The 18,390-nt window shown below is 42.6% G+C and overlaps 1 protein-coding gene across 2 annotated transcripts in view; it reads right to left on the reverse strand.

Annotated features, from left to right (window-relative positions):
• fgd6 (FYVE, RhoGEF and PH domain containing 6) overlaps nt 1-18,390 on the reverse strand; it is a 148,471-nt gene that overhangs the window by 108,787 nt on the left and 21,294 nt on the right. For both annotated transcript variants that reach the window (XR_013578160.1, XM_078553694.1), the window contains exon 3: nt 6,078-6,216. Coding sequence is in view for 1 of the 2 variants with exons in the window: in XM_078553694.1 (XP_078409820.1) it covers nt 6,078-6,216 (139 nt within the window). In the remaining variant the exon portion in view is untranslated. The remainder of the gene's footprint in view (nt 1-6,077; nt 6,217-18,390) is intronic.

Genomic DNA, 18,390 nt, shown 5'->3' on the forward strand with positions numbered 1-18,390 from the left:
GAGCTTTGACAACACCACACCTGTGTAGAGTTTTAGTCTCCTTACTCAAGGAAGAACATATATACCTTCGAGGCAATGCAATGTATGTTCACTAAACAGATTCCTGGAATAAAGGGATTGACCTATGAGAAGGGTTTTGAAGAATGAAAGGTGATCTCACTGTAACATGTAAAATTCTTAAAAGGGCTTAACATGGTAGATGCAGTGAGGGTGTTTTTTTTCTGGCTGGGAAGTCTAGAACATGGGACCTCAGGATAAGGGGCCAGCCATTTAGGGGTGAAATGAGGACAAAGTTCTTTACTCAAAGAATTATGAATCTTTGCAATTCTCTACTGCAGGGAGCCATGATGCTCAAGTCATTTTCAAGACTGAGATCAATAGAATTTTGGGTACCACCAGAATAAAAGGGTATGGGGCACTGTGGGAAGGTGGAGTTGAGGTAGATCCACAATGATCTTACTGAATGGTGAAGCACGTTCTTAGGAACACAGGAAAAGGAGCAGGCCATTCAGTCCATCGAGCCTGCTCCGCCATTCAAATAGAACATGGCTGATCAACTCCCTCAACACTTTCCCGTGCTATCTCCATATCCCTTAATATCTTTAATCTCCAGAAATCTATCGATTTCTGGTTTTAACATGCTCAATGATTGAGCTTCCACGGTCCTCTGGCGTAGAGAATTCCAAAGATTCACCACCCTCTGATTGAAGAAATCCCTCATCTCAGTCTTAAATGGTCTCTCTCTTAATCTGAGATTATGTCCCCTGGACTTGATGGGGTGGATTCTGAAAGGTTGTTTCCCCTTATGGGAAAGACTAGACCTAGGGAACACAGTTTAAAAATAAGGAGTCTCCCATTTAAGATGGTAATGAGAAGAAATTTTTTTCTCTCGGGGTCATGAATCTTTGGAACTCTCTTCCCTGGAGAGCAGTGGAGGCAGGGTCATTGAATATTTTTAAGGCATTTGTAGATAGATTCTTGATTAAAAAGGGAGTCAAAGGTTATCGGGGGTAGGCAGAATGTGGAGTTGAGGCCACAATCAGGTCAGCCATGATTTTATTGAATGGTGGAACGGCTAGAGGGGCCGAATGGCCTACTACTGCTCCTAATTCGTATGTTTCTATCAGAAAGAGCAGTGCCCCTAATCTCTGGGAACACCTACAGATACTTCCCTCCAGTCTGAAGAACCACTATTCACCACTACTCTTTGCTTTTTGTCCCTTAGCTAAATTTGTATCCATGTTGCCATTACCCTTGTAATCCCATAAGATTTTATTTTACTAACAAGTCACTTATGTTGTTCTTTGCCAAACACATTTTGAAAGTCCATATATAGATCAACTGTACTACCCTAATCAACTTTTTATGGTATTTCAAAGAACTTGATAACATTAATTACGATTTGCCTCCAACAAATCCATGCTGAATTTCATTTATTAGTCCATATTTCTCTGAATTTCAATTAATTTTGTCTGGGAATGTGTCCAGAAGTTCTCCCACCTCCAACATTAAGCTAATTGGCCTATAATCTCCAGGTTTATCCCTCTACCCCTTTTTAAAAGCGAGGGAGTATAATGTTTGCAATCCTCAAGCCTCAGCACCACTCCTATATTCAAGGAGGACAGGGGTATTGGGGCCACAGCTTCTGCAATTTCAATCCTTACTTCCCTCAGGATGCATCCTATCAGGACTGGGTGACCTTTCCATAAGACCATAAGACATAGGAGCAGAAATTAGGCCATTCGGCCCATCGAGTCTGCTTCGCCATTCAATCATGGCTGATAAGTTTCTCAACCCCATTCTCCCACCTTCTCCCCGTAACCTTTGATCCCCTACCAATCAAGAACCTATCTATCTCAGTCTTAAATACACTCAATGACCTGGCCTCCACAGCCTTCTGAGGCAATGAATTCCATAGATTCACCACTCTCTGGCTAAAGAAGTTTCTCCTCATCTCTGTTCTAAAAGGTCTTCCCTTTATTCTGAGGCTGTGCCCTTGGGTCCTAGTCTCTCCTACTAATGGAAACATCTTCCCCACGTCCACTCTATCCAGGCCTTTCAGTATTCTGTAAGTTTCAATCAGATCCCCCCTCATCCTTCTAAACTCCATCGAGTATAGACCCAGAGTCCTCAAACGTTCCTCATATGTTAAGCCTTTCATTCCTGGGATCGTTCTCGTGAACCTCCTCTGGACCCTCTCCAGGGCTAGCACATCCTTCCTGAGATACAGGGCCCAAAATTGCTCACAATATTCTAAATGTGGTCTGACCAGAGCCTTATAAAGCCTCAGCAGCACATCCCTGCTTTTATATTCTAGTCCTCTCGAAATAAATGCCAACATTGCATTTCTCTTCCTAACTGCCGACTCAACTTGCAAGTTAACCTTAATAGAATCCCTGACTAGGACTCCCAAGTCCCTTTGCACTCCAGATTTCTGAATTCTCTCCCCATTTAGAAAATAGCCTATACCTCTATTCTTCCTACCAAAGTGCATGACCTCACACTTCCCCACGTTGTATTCCATCTGCCACTTCTTTGCCCATTCTCCTAACCTGTCCAAATCCTTCTGCAGCCTCCCCGCCTCCCCAATGCTACCTGTCCCTCCACCTATCTTTGTATCATCTGCAAACTTAGCCAGAATGCCCTCAGTTCCTTCATCTAGATCATTAATGTATAAAGTGAAAAGTTGTGGTCCCAACACTGACCCCTGCGGAACTCCACTAGTCACCGGCCGCCATCCTGAGAAGGACCCCCTTATCCCCACTCTCTGCCTCCTGCCAGACAACCAATCTTCTATCCATGCTAGTACCTTGCCTCTAACACCATGGGCTCTTATCTTACTGAGCAGCCTCCTGTGCGCCACCTTGTCAAAGGCCTTCTGGAAGTCCAAGTAGATAACATCCATTGGCTCTCCTTTGTCTAACCTACTCGTTACCTCCTCAAAGAATTCTAACTGATTTGTCAGGCATGACCTCCCCTTGATGAAACCATGCTGACTTTGCCCTATTTTACCATGCACTTCGAAGTATTCTGAAATCTCATCCTTAATAATGGACTCTAAAATCTTACCGACGTCAGGCTAATCGGCCTGTAATTTCCTGTCTTTTGCCTCACTCCCTTCTTAAACAGGGGGGTTACATTAGCGATTTTCCAGTCCTCTGGGACCCTCCCTGACTCTAGTGATTCCTGAAAGATCACCACTAACGCCTCCACTATCTCTTCAGCTATCTCCTTCAGAACTCTGGGGTGTAATCCATCTGGCCCAGGTGATTTATCCAACTTCAGACCTTTCAGTTTTCCACTTTGGGAACTGCCAACTTTGAGTACATCCTCGATCTATTTTTATCCTGCTTAATATCATCACTGCCTCATACTTTGCTTCTACATTAGCAGCATTTATTTCTCTAGTCAACACAGATGCAGCCTCAGCTATGTTTGCTGCCTTCACAAGGTCTCTTTTTTTGGTCCCTAATTGGCCCCACACTTTTTCTGACTACCATTATACCATTTATCTGATCAGAAAAGACTTTTGGGTTACCTTTATATTAGCTGCTAATCTATTCTCGTAATTCTAATCAAATCGTCTCTGTCTATGATCCCACAACTATATCATCCCTTTCCAGTGCTATAATTGTTTGTTGACCTATATAGTGCAAACACTCTTCTTTTTTCAATTTCTATCTTTCTCGAATACCTTGTAACCAGGAATATTAAGTTCCCAGTCTTCCTTATTTGAGATAGGTTTCTTATTGCCACTATATCATAGGATTACATAGCACATACAGCACACAACACGCCATTTAGTCCATGCTGGCCTTTAGCCAGTACCACTATCATTAACACTCCTTTGTCCTTTTGTCCATGACATCTCTGGCAATCTCTCCTTTGCCTCCACTTATCACTGGCCTTCTATCCAGCTTTACCTGCTCCACCCCCCTTAAACAGTATAAATTTAATCATATCTTACTTCTCTTTAGCTTTGAAGAAGTGTCATACGGACTCAAAATGTTATCTCTGTTTTTTGCTCTCCACAGATGCTGTTAGATCTGCTGCGTTTTTCCAACATTTTCTGTTTTAGTCCATGCTGGTGTTTATGCTCCACTCAAGCCTCCTCCCATTTTTCCTCATATAAATCTACCATTGTAAATACCTATTTCCTTCTTCCTCGTATGTTTGTCGCTCTTCTCCTTAAATGCATTGAAATATTTACTTCATCCACTCCCTGAGTTTCGTATTCTCACCACTCTGGGTAAAGAAATTTCTTCTGAACTCCCTATTGGATTTCTTGATGAGCATCATATATTGATGGCCTCTAATTATGCTCTTTCCCACAACAGGAAACATTCTCGCTGTATCCACTCGATCAAAACCTTTCATAATTTTAAAGACCTCTATTAGGTTACTCCTCAGCATTTTATTTTCAAGAGAAAAGAGACTCAGCCTGATACGTATACCTACGCATTTCTGGTATCATTTTTGTAAATCTTCTCTGTACCTCTCCAGTGCTTCTGTATCCTTTATATATTATGACAACCAGAACTGCATGCAGTACAGTACATGAAGTGTGGTCGTATCAATGTTCGATGCAAATTTAGTATAACTTCCCTAATTTTCAATTCTATCCCTCTAGAAATAAAGCCAAGTGCTTGGCTTGCTTTTTCCCTATTGCATTTGCTAACCTGCGGCACAATTTTTAGTATTTGACATATTTGTACTCCAAGATCCCTTTGTTCCTCTATCACACTAGATTGGTACCTTCCAAGTAATAAGTGACTTCCTTATTCTTCCTACCAAAACATACTCCCTCACATTTATCAGTATTGAACTTCATTTGCCCATTTTGCAAGTTTATTAATGTAATTTGTTGCAGTCCTCCTCAGTATTGACTATCCTCCCCTGCCCCATTTTGGTGTCATCCGCAAATTTAGAAATTGTGTTTTTGATTCCAAAGTCCAAATGGCTAATGTAACTTGTGAACAGCAGTGATCCCAGCACTGATCCCTGTGGAACAGAGTCTCCCGCCTTTTGCAATGCTGAATATCCACCCTTTATTCCCACTGCTCTATAATTTTCTGGACAGTTCCCTTCTTAAAACATCCAAGATCTGGTCTCAATGGTTCTGCAATCTGAAGCCATCTTTCCTTTATCATTTCCCCAGCCACACATTACTATTCCTATATTCAGTCGAGTGTGGATCTAGGAGTAATCAGAGATTACTACCTCTGAGATCCTGCATTTTAGCTTTAAATCATAATGATATGCAGCACAGAAGAAGCCATTCAGCCCATCTTGTCTGTGTTGACTCTCTAAAGGCACAATTTATCTAGTACCATGCCCTTGCCATTTCCCCAGATAATATTTGTGGGCAGGAAATACAAGCCCTACATTAGTATTGCAATTTATACTTATGCTGGGCAGAGCATGTGATGTCTGACCTCTATTAGCATCAGGAAATTACCAAGCAGTTTGGACCACCACCTCACCACCATCCCCCGCAGTCCTGGAAGCCCACAGAAACACTCAACTACCACACATTCGTACAAAGAAAGGGTTAATTAAGGCAAGGTAGCAGATGAGAACACACCATCACATGGTCCCAGCTGCACAACATTGTCAAAAGAAACAGAATACCCCTTTGCCACTATGCGCAACTAACTCTTCTATTGAGCACATGGATTTGAAAGTACATAAAACTACTGCACAAATGTGCATGCTTATTGTCGATGTATTCTCTCCTGTAAAATCAGGGTTACAAAATTGTTTTATACACTGGTGTGTAGTACAATGAATAATCTTAATCTCAATTTCACCTCCCCTTCGCCACCCCTACCAAACAAAAACATACTCAGAGCTTTAAAACTGGTGAGAGGTAAAGATTCAACAAACATTTAGAGGAATAGCATTTAATAAATTGGATTTTTTTTTCATACAGCCATTATAAATCAATGATCCTAATGATGTTTGCTACATGGTAATAATGATCCCTATTGTTGAGTAATGCCACAGCAGATCTAGTAGAATTAGATTAAAGAAAATAAGTTCCTGTCTTCAGAACCATACTGAATATAACAAGATACCTGCTTCTCGTCTTGCTGATCCAATTCTCCTTTACTTGTATCTGAACTGGTATCTTCTTCATCGGAGCTAAAAATGACTTCTTCTTCATCTGAGTTGATGTCCATTTCTGAAGAATGGTTATCCTGATCCTGTACAGGGCTACAAACAAGTTTATCAGAGCAAGGCAGAGTCTTACTATTTCAGTTGATGTTGAATATCAAGATTCTTTTTGGGGGGTGAAGAGGGGTTATTTTGCACTCATCAAAAAAGATGTCAGTGTTAGGAACAAAACCTTTAACCCTCCCAGACAGTTATAGCACAAGCCAGAAGCAATGTAAGCTTACTGTATTTTGCTGTAATAACTTCAAAAGAGGATCCTGTAGTGCATCAATGTGATTCGCTTCCTCCTCCACTTCTCAACCCTTATGCACTTATATTGGAAACATAAAAATAATCTGTGCTAAGAACATTTTCTTACTAACAGTTGAGTTCACATAAACCAAGCTCATTTCAGTCGAGGGTGGTTGGTCATAAGCCAAATTAGAAGAGGTTAAAAAAAATCCAATCAATGCTATTTTCAATCCATACTTCCTTGATTAAAATGTCAATCTCAATTTGAATACTGTCTCAGCAGGAAAAGTGATAAGTTCATATGTATATATTGTTTATAGTTGGTTAAACTTTTAATGGAACACTAACTTCTTCAGTCAGTCATGTATTAGGGATGAGCTACAAATGCTGGCCTTGGCAGCAATGCTCACATCTCATGAAAAAATAATGAATGTGCAGAGCACATACTATCCTACCCAAACCACTTACAAATGATTGCAGTCAGATTGTGTGTGCTCTGATTGGTGTAAGAACAAAATAAATTGCCGACTAGCAACAGGTGTGACTACGCCAGCAACATTTTAGCCAGATGCAATAATTTTAGTAAAAAACACCCTATACACACTCTCATATTACAGGTAAATGTATCTCAAGGGTATATTTACTTATTAAGTATTTACCGCCATTGAGTAATTAAGGAAGTACAACAATTGGAAAAAAAAATTTGCACACTGCTTTTTGCCTGAACAGTTTACCAACAAATGCACAAAAAGGTTCAAGTTCACTCATATGCATCATGTGAATGGATATTGAGATGTCATACCCAATTACTGGCGTTTGCTATCAAAGTCTTATGACTTTCTCTTAAGTTTTTGGCTAATACATGTGGTAACTTTTATTTCTCAATAAAACTGATGCATAAATTAAAGTCTAAGGTATATGGTCTGTCAGAGTATTATATGACTGTCGGTTGCAGACGTCTGGAGAAAAATGATGCAACTCAAAATGTCCTTGGTGGACTTAACAAAAACAAAGAATTTATTGCAAAACCTAGGCATAACTTCCCAATTATCTTACATATTGGCTTCATATAAAATATGCGGCTGGTTATAAAAGCAGCACTTTTCCCACTGGTAAGAGATAAAATAGAGAGCGCTTGAATAGGCCACATAGCAATATTGACTGGAAATGTGGAATTATTCACAGCAGTATTTTCCTCCTAGCTGAGAAAACATGGTGCTCAGAAGGAACAATAGCAGACTTTGGTACGGATAAGTGGATACATAAAAGTGTATCTTGAATCTTTGCATGTTTTCATTTATTCTTTCATGGAATGAGGGTATCACTGGCAAGGCCAGTATTCAATCAATGTCCTGCAATTGCATGTCAAGGAGAGGTGGTTAAGTTCTCTCTTGTTGGCGAGGGTCTTTGCCTAACACTTGCTTAACACAAATGTTACTTGCCAATTATCAGCCCAAGCATAAATATGTCCAGGTCATGCTGCACATATTGGACTGCTTCACTATCAGGGGGAGACAGAAATGATGCTGAACATTGTGCAAACATCCCCACTTCTGAACTTACGATGGAGAGAAGGGCATTGATGGTGCAGCTGATTGGTTGGGCCAAGGACACTACTCTGAGGAACTCCTGCAGGGATGTCCTGGAACTAAGATGATTGGCCTCCAACAACCACAACCATCTTCCTTTGTGCTAGAAATGAGTTCTGTGGGGCAGGAATAGGCTGACGCAATCGGTCTGCCGGGACAGTCCTGTTTGTGGATTTTGGGTAAGAGGTAGAAGCGGGCCGTCCAAGGTTGGGAGACTATGAGCTTGGAAGCTGTGGAGGGAAGATCTCCAGAGGAGAGGAGACCTCTGTCTCAATTTCTGGTGATAGACTATCCACCAATATTCATTACAAGCCCACCGACTCCCACAGCTATCTCGACTACAGCTCCTCACACCCTGCTTCCTGTAAGGACTCCATCCAATTCTCTCAGTTCCTTCGCCTCAGTCGCATCTGTTCTGATGATGCCTCTTTACAAAACAGTTCTTCTGACATGTCTTTCTTCTTCCTTAACCGAGGTTTTCCACCCACGGTGGTTGACAGGGCCCTCAACCATGTCCAGCCCATCTCCCACGCATCCGCCCTCACACCTTCCTCTCCCTCCCAGGACCATGATAGGGTCCCCCTTGTTTTCACTTATCACCCCACCAGCCTCCGCATTCAAAGGATCATCCTCTGCCATTTCCACCAACTCCAGCATGATGCCACCACCAAACACATCTTCCCTTCACCCTCCACCGTCAGCATTCCGTAGGGACTGTTCTCTCCGGGACACCCTGGTCCACTCCTCCATCACCCCCTAACACCTCAACCTCCTCCCACAGCACCTTCCCACGCAACCACAGAAAGTGCAACACCTGCCCCTTTACTTCCCCCCTCCTCACCGTCCAAGAGCCCAAACACTCCTTTCAAGTGAAGCAGCATTTCACTTGCACTTCCCTCAATTTGGTCTACTGCATTCGCTGCTCCCAATGCGGTCTCCTCTACATTGGAGAGACCAAACGCAGACTGGGTGCCCGCTTTGCGGAACACCTTTGGTTTGTCCACAAGCATGACCCAGACCTTCCTGTCGTTTGCCATTTCAAAACATCGCCCTGCTCTCATGCCCACATGTCTGTCCTTGGCCTGCTGCAACGTTACAGTGAAGCTCAATGCAAACTGGAGGAGCAGCACCTCATCTTCCGATTAGGCACTTTACAACTTCCGGACTCAACATTGAGTTCAACAACTTCAGATCATGAACTCTCCCCTCTATCCTCACCCCCTTTTTGATCCCCCTTTTTTCTAATAATTATTATATATTTTTATATACATGTGTATATATATATATATATATATATATATATATACACACACACTTTTCTTTTCCCACCTATTTCTATAATTATTTTTATAATTTATTTCCATCCATTGTTTTATCTCCACCTTTTAGCGTATTTCAATCCCTTCCCCCCCACTAGGGCCATCTGCCACTTGCTCATCCTGCTTTCTACCCTTAATATCGCCATTAGCACATCCTTTAGCTAATATCACTACCATCAACACCCCTTTGTCCTTTTGTTTATGACATCTTTGGCAATCTCTCCTTTGCCTCCACCTATCACTGGCCCTCTATCCAGCTCCACCTGTCCCACCCCCCTTAAACAGCTTATATTTCACCACATTTCTTATTCCCCTTTAGTTCTGATGAAGAGTCATGCGGACTTGAAACGTTAACTCTGTCTTCCTTTCTACAGATGCTGTCAGACCTGCTGAGTTTTTCCAGCAATTTTCGTTTTTGTTCCTTTGTGCTAGGTATGACTCCAGCCAGTGGGCAGTTTTCCCCTGGTTACCACTGACTTCAGTTTTGCTGGGACTCCTTGATGCCACACACAGTCAAATGTTGCCTTGATGTCAAGGGCAGTCACTCCCACCTCACCTCTAGAATTTAGCTCTTCTGTCCATTTTTGGATCAATGCTGTAATGAGATCAGGAGTTGAGAGGCCCTGGCAGAACCATTGTTGATGACACCTTCCATAAATTTGCTGATGATCGGAGTAGCTGACCGGATTGGATTTGTCCTGCATTTTGTGGACAGAACATACCTGGGCAATTTTCCACATTGCTGGAATTGCCAGATAGATTATTTCTTAATTCATTGGATGTGGGCATTGCCCATTCCTAATTGTCCTTGTTCAGAGGGCATTTTAAGAGTCAACCACATTGCTGTGGGTCTGGAGTCACATGTAGGCCAGACCAGGTAAGGACAGCAGATTTCCTTCCCTAAAGGACATTAGTGAACCAGGTGGGTTTTTACAACAATCGACATTGATCATTAGACTTTTAATTCCAGATTTTTTTTTCATTGAATTCAAATCCCGTGGCGGGATTCAAACCCCAATCTCCGGAACACTACCCTGGGTCTCTGGATTACTAGTCCAGCAGCAATACCACTACGCCATCGCCTCTCCTAACTGCAAGTGTTATAATCTTTAGAATGATCGACCTAAACGGAGTTGGTGTATTTGGTGACCACTTTGGTGCCTTCAGAGATGGGGTGTTTGGCCAGTTCTCCTGGCAGCATGAAGCAGACGGCGCTCTGGGTCTCCCTGGCTGAGATAGTGTGGCACTTGTTGTAGTGAATAAGGTGTGAAGCCTCGGAGGCGATGCGATCAAAAATGTCGTCAATGAAAGAATTCATAACACTCAGCCTTGGACGAGATCCAGGCGGAAGGGTGAACCTGGGTCAGCACCTGTACATGCAAGTGGAATAGCTCTACTTGCGAGGTCTCCTCCGCTTCTTAGTGACTTTAGTCGGCGACTGCTTCGACGCCTTGCACCGCCCTCTGCCACAGCCACCACCTCAGGCATAACACTCAACTTAGATCAACTCAAGTTGGTTAGGTGTACTGGAAAAGGTTGGCTAATGGCGCGGCTTTTTCTGGAGTACATTTTTCAGTACTGCCACTGGAATATTGTCAGAACCTATAGTATCCAGTGCCTTCAGCAGTTTCTCAATATTATGTGGTGTGAATCAAACTGGCTGAAGATTAGCATCTCTGATGCTGGGGACCTCAGGAGAAGGCCAAGAGGTACCACTCAAAACCTCTGGCTGCAGATGGTTGCACTTCAACCTTGTCTTTTGACATAAGAACATAAGAACTCGGAGCAGGAGTAGGCAATTCAGCCCCTCGAGCCTGCCCCGCCATTCATTATGATCATGGTTGATCTCATTTTGGCCTCAACTCCAATTTCCCGCCCTCTCCCCATAGCCTTTCAACCCATTACTAATTTAAAATATGTCTATCTCCTCCTTACATTAATTCAGCATCTCGGCATCCACTGCACTCTGAGCTAGTGAATTCCACAGATTCATGGCCCTTTGAGAAAAGTAATTCTTCCTCATCTCTGATTTAAATCTACCACCCCTTAGCCTAAAACTTTGGCCTCTCGTTCTAGAATGCCGCAGAAGGGGAAACATCCGCTCCATGACTACTTTGTCTATTCTCCTTTAGCATCTTGTATACCTCAATTAGATCTCCTCTCATCCTTCTAAACTCTAGCGAGTATAGGCCTAAACTGCTCAATCTCTCCTCATAAGACAAGCCCCGCATCTCTGGAATCAATCTAGTGAACCTCCTCTGAACCGCCTCCAGTGCAACTACATCCTTCCTCAAGTAAGAGGACCAAAACTGTGCACAGTACTCCAGGTGCGGTCTCGCCAACGCCTTGTACAGTTGCAACAACACTTCCCTCTTTTTATACTCTATTCCTTTAGTGATAAATAATTTTGTGCTAGCTTCCTCCATAACTGAGGATGGGGATGTGTGTGAAGCCTTCTCGTCCTGTTAGTTGTTTAACTGCCCTTGGCCATTCACAACTGGATGTGGCAGGGCTGCAGAGCTTAGATCTGATCTGTTGACGTGGAATTGCTTAGTTCTGTTTACCACACACTGCTTCTGCCGTTTGGCGTGCAAGAAGTTCTGCATCGTAGCTTCACCAGTTTGACATCTCATTTTTAGGTATGCCTGGTGCTGCTCCTGGCATGTTCTCCTGCACTCTTCATTGATCCTCTAGCTTGATGGCAATAGTAGAGCGAGACATCGTGATTGAATATAATTCTGCTGTTGCTGATGGCCCAAAGTGCCTCCTGAATGTTCAGTTTCAAATTGCTAGCTCAGTACTGAATCTACCCCACTTAGTACAGCAGTAGTGCCAAACAACATAGCAGAGGGTATGCCAAGTATGGAGACGGGACTTTGTTTTCACCAGGACTGTAACGTGGTCACTCCTACTAATGTTGTCATGGGCAGATGCATCTGCTAAAGGTAGACTGGTAACTCACCACCTGCCACAGACCAGTCTAGCAGCCAAATCCTTTAGGACTGGGTCAGCTCGGTCTTGATGAATATTGAAGCTCCTCATCCAGAGTATAAACAGTCCCTTTACCACCCTCAGTGCTTCTTCCAAGTGGTGTTTAACATGGAGAGGTACTGATTCATCGGCTGAGGGGGGAGAGTAGGTGGTAATCAGTGGGAGGTTTCCTTGTTTGACCTCATTCCAAGAGGTCCAGAGTCAATGTTGAGGGCTCCCAGGGCAATTCACTCTTGACTGTATACCACAGTGCCTTCCACCTCTGGTGGGTTTGTCCTGTCTGTGGGCCAGCAGGACATACCCAGGAATGGTGAATGTAGTGTCTGGGACATTGGCAGTAAGGTATGATTTCGTGAGTATGACTATGTCAGGTTGTTGATCGACTAGTCTGTGGAACAGCTCTCCTAATTTTGGCACAGTCCCCAGATGTTAGTAAGGAGAACATAGCAGGGTTGGGTGAGCTCTGAAGAAGTCATATGGGCTCAAAACATTAACTCTGTTTCTCTCTCCACAGATGCTGCCAGACCTGCTGGGTTTTTCCAGCATTTTCTGTTTTTATTTCAATTCCAAATGTTTGTTAATTAGCTGGGTTAATCAATTAATTAATTCCATCAGCTGCCTTGATGGGATTAGAATCAGTATCCCCAGGGCATTAGCCCTGGCCGCTGGATTACTAGGTTAGTGACATTACCACTATGCCACCATCTCTCAGAAAGAGTGCTTACAATTCTGGTTGCAGAATTTAAGAGTTTCTGTGCACAATGTTCATCTATCACTCAACAATTCTGAGGAAAGCAAAAATAGCTCAATTTATATTTAGCTTTCTCATCCTGAGTTATAAATAACAGATATCCTATTCCATCCACTATAATGCCAGCAATAAACAGGAAATTTACTTAGGCCTCCTTCTGCAGTTTATCTCAAATAGAAACCTTTTGCATACGATTAATTCCATTACCATGAAAATCATTATGAGGGACACTCTATCACTAATGGCTGCAGAGCAAAGCAGTTCAAGGCTAAGTAAAATTAAAAAGATGTGCACATGTTTTGCTTTTTTACTGCTACACTAAGGCCTCCCTATGTAAATATGTTACAATGATAGAACAATTGTACCAGTTCAAGCTTTTATAAACCTGGACCTTACCATTAAATTCACAACTTGGCTATTGTTTCAATAGATCCTGTGAAACTCTGTCTTCTGGTCATTCTGATTTTAAAAAAAAATCTTTGACAGACTCATCCATTACGAGGTTTAGGTTTAATAAGCAACCCTATTTCAAACTGTAAAATCACAGATCCAGGGAGTAAATCATTAGATCCAGTTTTATCTGTCTGATTGAAGCCAATGGTGATAGCTTCTTTCCAACCTCTGCACCATTACCTCTGGAATCCCCAGAGGTTAGAAATAACTCATGGCTCAAATCTCTTCTTCATCTTGTCAACATCATTCAAAGACAGAGAGTCAGTTTGCACAATTATACTGACATAACCCTGCACTGTCTCCCCACTGTCTCTCTCAACCCCTCCACTGCCTTGAATACTGTCAGACTGCTTACCAACAACCAGTCTTGGTTGAGCCATAATTTCTTCCACTAAACATTGGAAAGACAGAAAATACTGTCTTCTGTCGATGGGGTCTTTGGTCCCCACCACAAACTTTGTACCCTCTCCAATTTCACTCTTATCCCTGAGTCTGAGTCAGACTCCCGGGCTGAATCTTTGAAACAACCTTTAAAACCCACATATCATTGTGAACTCCACACCTGAAACTTCTATGCCCTGCTAGCTGAATTCTCAAACTTGACTTTCCAGAACTGTCAGCTCAGCCAAAACACTGCTGTCTGTGTCCTAACTCACACTAAGTCACATTCAGCCATCAACCCTGTCTGTGCTCATTGAGCTTCACTGGCTCCCACTTAAGCAACACAACTGTAAAATCCAGGTGTTACAGACAGGAGTGGGGTGGGGGGGGGGTTAATTTAAACAGCCTTGATTTATCCTCTCACCACCTATCCGTAAACAGAAAGGTGTTTTGATTTGCTTCCCCCTTTATGAGCAGTGGCGTGTTTCCCAAGTCCCCCAATTCTCGCGTGATCCAATTTTCTATTAACAACCCTACAGCAAACTCGAGATAGGATGAGCTCAGAGGGTTAGTTTATTTGCACACACTTAAAACGCGGGAGGGGGCTTGCCATGTAGTCCGCTGTACACTCATACAGTAAAAGAGGGATAGAGAAAGAAAGGTTTACAGAGCAAAGACCACAGAGAAAATAATTATTGTTTCAAGGTGTCCAGAATCAAAGTCCAATGATGTATTACTTCACAGAGGTCAGCAAGCTGAACTGATTCTGGATAATTCACTTTCCTAGTAGAGTTGATTTCCACAATAAGATAGGCACACAGAGATGAATCAGTCTAGTAGGCGATGGTACAAAGGTTCCAGTCAAAAAGGTATAGACGGGGCCATGTATTCAGCCTGGACAGGCCCCCTTTTATGTGCTGCTGCTAGGTAGATAGAAAAATGGTAGATAAGTTCCCTGGTACCACAAGGCAATATTACTGGTTCCACCAGCTAGGGGTTCATGTCACATGATTCCCACCTCTCCACGCTGGCTTTGACAATGGGCATGTATCCCTCTGTCTGGGTCCCTAAGATTGTTAACATTCCAATCATTAGGTCTTGAAAGGGAGCTTGCAGGGTCCTTTGTCCTAGCAGACAAATTGATTCCAGTTGGCCAGGCTTGGCTTATGAAATATAGATGGCCTTTGTATAGTTTCCTTTAAATTTGGTCCCTGGAACCCACATGGGGTTATCAGAGTCTCTTCAGAGATGACGAGGTGTCAGTTCCTGTGAAACTGTCATATTGGCTCCTATTGTTTGAGGGTGACAGACAGACATAGATAGCTTCAGCCATTTTAAAAAGGATCTTTGTCCAGTTTTTAAATTTTAGTAATCAGCCATGAGGAGATATATATATTTTATAAAAATACAGAATGTGAGGTCTTAGCCCCCTGACAATCGTCATCCTTGTTTACAAACCCCTACATGGTTTTTCCCCTTTCTATCTCTGCATTCTCCTCGAGCTCTGTGGCCCATAGCCAAAGACATTTGCATTCCTCCAATTCTGGCAGCCATGTCTTCAGCAGCCAACACCCTAACCTCTGGAATTCCCTCCCTAAACTTCTTTGTGCTCTTTCCTCTTAAAATGCTTCTTAAAACCTACCGTTTTCACCATGGTTATCAATTTAGCATCTCCTTAAGCCGTTCGGTATGAAATTTTGTTCGAGTTTACCCCTGTGAAAGTTAAATGAACTTGTGCAAGTCCAAGGAGAAAAATCACAGATTCACTGGCGAAAATATATTAAAACAAAACGCACCAGCTTGGAAGATGATAAAGGTGATATAATTAACAGCATACTTCAATTATGGATGAGGATCAATTATCCCACCCCAGTTACATCGTCAATATAACAAAACATTAAGCAACTTGCCATATTCAGTTGATCGAATAAATATTTATATCTTCCGCGAGGTGTGTTTTATATACACAGGAAAGGCATAAAGCAGCTACAGTGAATATACCCTAGAGAGGAGGTCGTCATTTTGGTTCCCTCTGCTTCCTAAGGTCAGAATTAGCAGAGAAAGGTAAAGGACAAGGGGCAGGCAAGCAGGGTTAGAACATAGGTCTGAGGCACAGCCCTTAGCCTGAAACTGGAAGGGACATTTTCAGGTAGTCAATTTTTGCAGTTAGAAGTACCTACAGTTAAAATGGGGGACAATGCCAAAACAAGTCTTTATAGTTTTTTTAAAAAATTATTTTACCTATATGGTTTATTTTTCTGGACCACCCCTTGCTCAATTCCAATCTTATCCACGTGACTGAACTGGATCCAATGCATTGCTAGCAATGGCTTATCTTCTCACTCCCATATCACCACCCCTGGAGTCGCCAAAAGATACATCCTTGACTACTTAAAAAAACATTTTTTGGGGGGCTGGAATGGGGAAGATAAGAGATGGTGGCATAATGGTAATGTCACTGGACTAGTAATCTAGAGGTCCAGGCTAATACCCTAAGGATATGGGTTCAAATCCCACAACAGCAGCTGGTCAAATTTGAATTCAATTAATTCATCATTCAATTAACTAATAAGAATGATCTTGAATTGAAAGCCAGTCTCAGTTTTGCGGCACAATTGCTATCATCAATTGTCGTAAAAGCCCATCTGGTTCACTAATGTCCTTTAGGGAATTTAATCTGCCGTCCTTACCTGGTTTGGTTTGCATGCATCACCAGAGCCACATAAGAAATAGGAGGAGTAGGCCATTCAGCCCTTGGGGCTCGCTCTGCCATTCAATGAGATCATGGTTGATCTTCTACTTCAACGCCATTTTCCTGCACTATCCCCATATCCTTTGATGTTTTTAATATGTAGAAATCTATCGATCTCTGTCTTGGACATACTCAATGACTGAGCCTCTACAGCCCCCTGGGGTAGAGAATTCCAAAGATTCATCACCCTCTGAGTGAAGACATTTCTCCTCATCTGAGTCCTAAATGGCCTGCCCCTCATTTTGAGACTCTGTCCTCTGGTTCTAAACCCTGCCCCCCGAGCCAGGGGAAGCATCCTTCTGCTTCTACCCTGTCAAGCTCTCTAAGAATTTTGCATATTTGAATGAAATCATCTCTCATTCTTCTAAACTCCAGCGAATAAAGGCCTAGTCTTTTTAACCTTTCCACATAGGACAATCCCTCCATCCAAGGTATTAGTTCGGTGAACCTCCATTGCACTCCCTCTATGGCAAGTATATCTTTCCTTAGGTAATGAAACCAAAACTGCACACAATACTTCAGGTGCAGTACCACCAAAGCTCTATATGATTGCAGTAAGACATCTTTACTCCTATATTCAAATCCTCTTGTAATAAAGGCCAACATACCATTTCCCTTCCTAATTGCATGCTGTACCTGAATGCTAATTTTCAGTGACTCATGAACAAGGACACCCAAGTCCCCTTTGAAGTTCAACACTTCCCAGCCTCTCACCATTGAAAAAATATTTCTCCACAGCAATGTGGTTGACTCTTCACTGCCCTCTGAAATGGGCAGTTAATAACTGCCTACTTAATTCAAGGGCAGTTAGGACAAATGCTGGCCTTGCCAGCAACGCCTTGATCCCTTGAAAGAATATATATTTTTTAAAATTCAGCATCATCTCATCAAGTGGACTGTCTGCCTTTAAAAAAATTGTCTGAGTGGCATAAAAGCATTTGCAAAAAATGGGATATAAGGTGTTAATTATCCTGGGATATAGGTGTTCAGGAAAGATAGAAAAGGAAGAGAAGGGGGAGGATTGGCAATATTGATAAAGGAGAGAGAGGTTGTCCCAGAGGGATCTAGGATAGAATCTATTTGGCTAGGGCTCAGGAACAAAAAAGGGGCAATTACATTGCTCGGTATAGTCTATACCTAGCCTATATCCTCTCTGGCCACGGGGGAGGTGCCAGAGGACTGGGGAGCAGCTAATGTGGTTCCACTATTTCAGAAAGGTTGTAGAGATAAGCCAGGGAACGACAGGCCAGTGAGTCTCACATCAGTGGTAGGGAAACTATTGGAGAAATTTCTGAAGGAGAGAATCTATCTCCACTTGGAGAGGCAAGGTTTGATCACGGATAGTCAGCATGACTTTGTCAGAGAAAGGTCATGCCTAACAAATTTGATTGAATTTTTTGAGGAGGTGACCAGGTGTGTAGATGAGGGTAGTGCAGTTGATGTAGCTTATATGGATTTCAGCAAAGCCTTTGACAAGGTCCCACATGGGAGACTTATAAAGAAGGCAAATACACATAGGATACAGGGTAATTTGATAAGGTGGATTCAAAATTGGCTTAGTTGTAGGAGGCAGAGGGTGATGACAGAAGGATGCTTTAGTGACTGGAAGCCCATGTCCAGTGGCATACCACACGGATCTATGCTGGGTCCCCTATTATTCGTCTCTTATATAAATGACATAGATGACTATGTGGGGGGTAGGATTAGTAAGTTTGCGGATGACACAAAGATTGGCCGGGTGGTTAA

Source organism: Cetorhinus maximus, chromosome 12 (genome assembly GCF_964194155.1).
Source record: "Cetorhinus maximus chromosome 12, sCetMax3.hap1.1, whole genome shotgun sequence".
NCBI classification, from domain to species: Eukaryota; Metazoa; Chordata; class Chondrichthyes; order Lamniformes; family Cetorhinidae; genus Cetorhinus; species Cetorhinus maximus.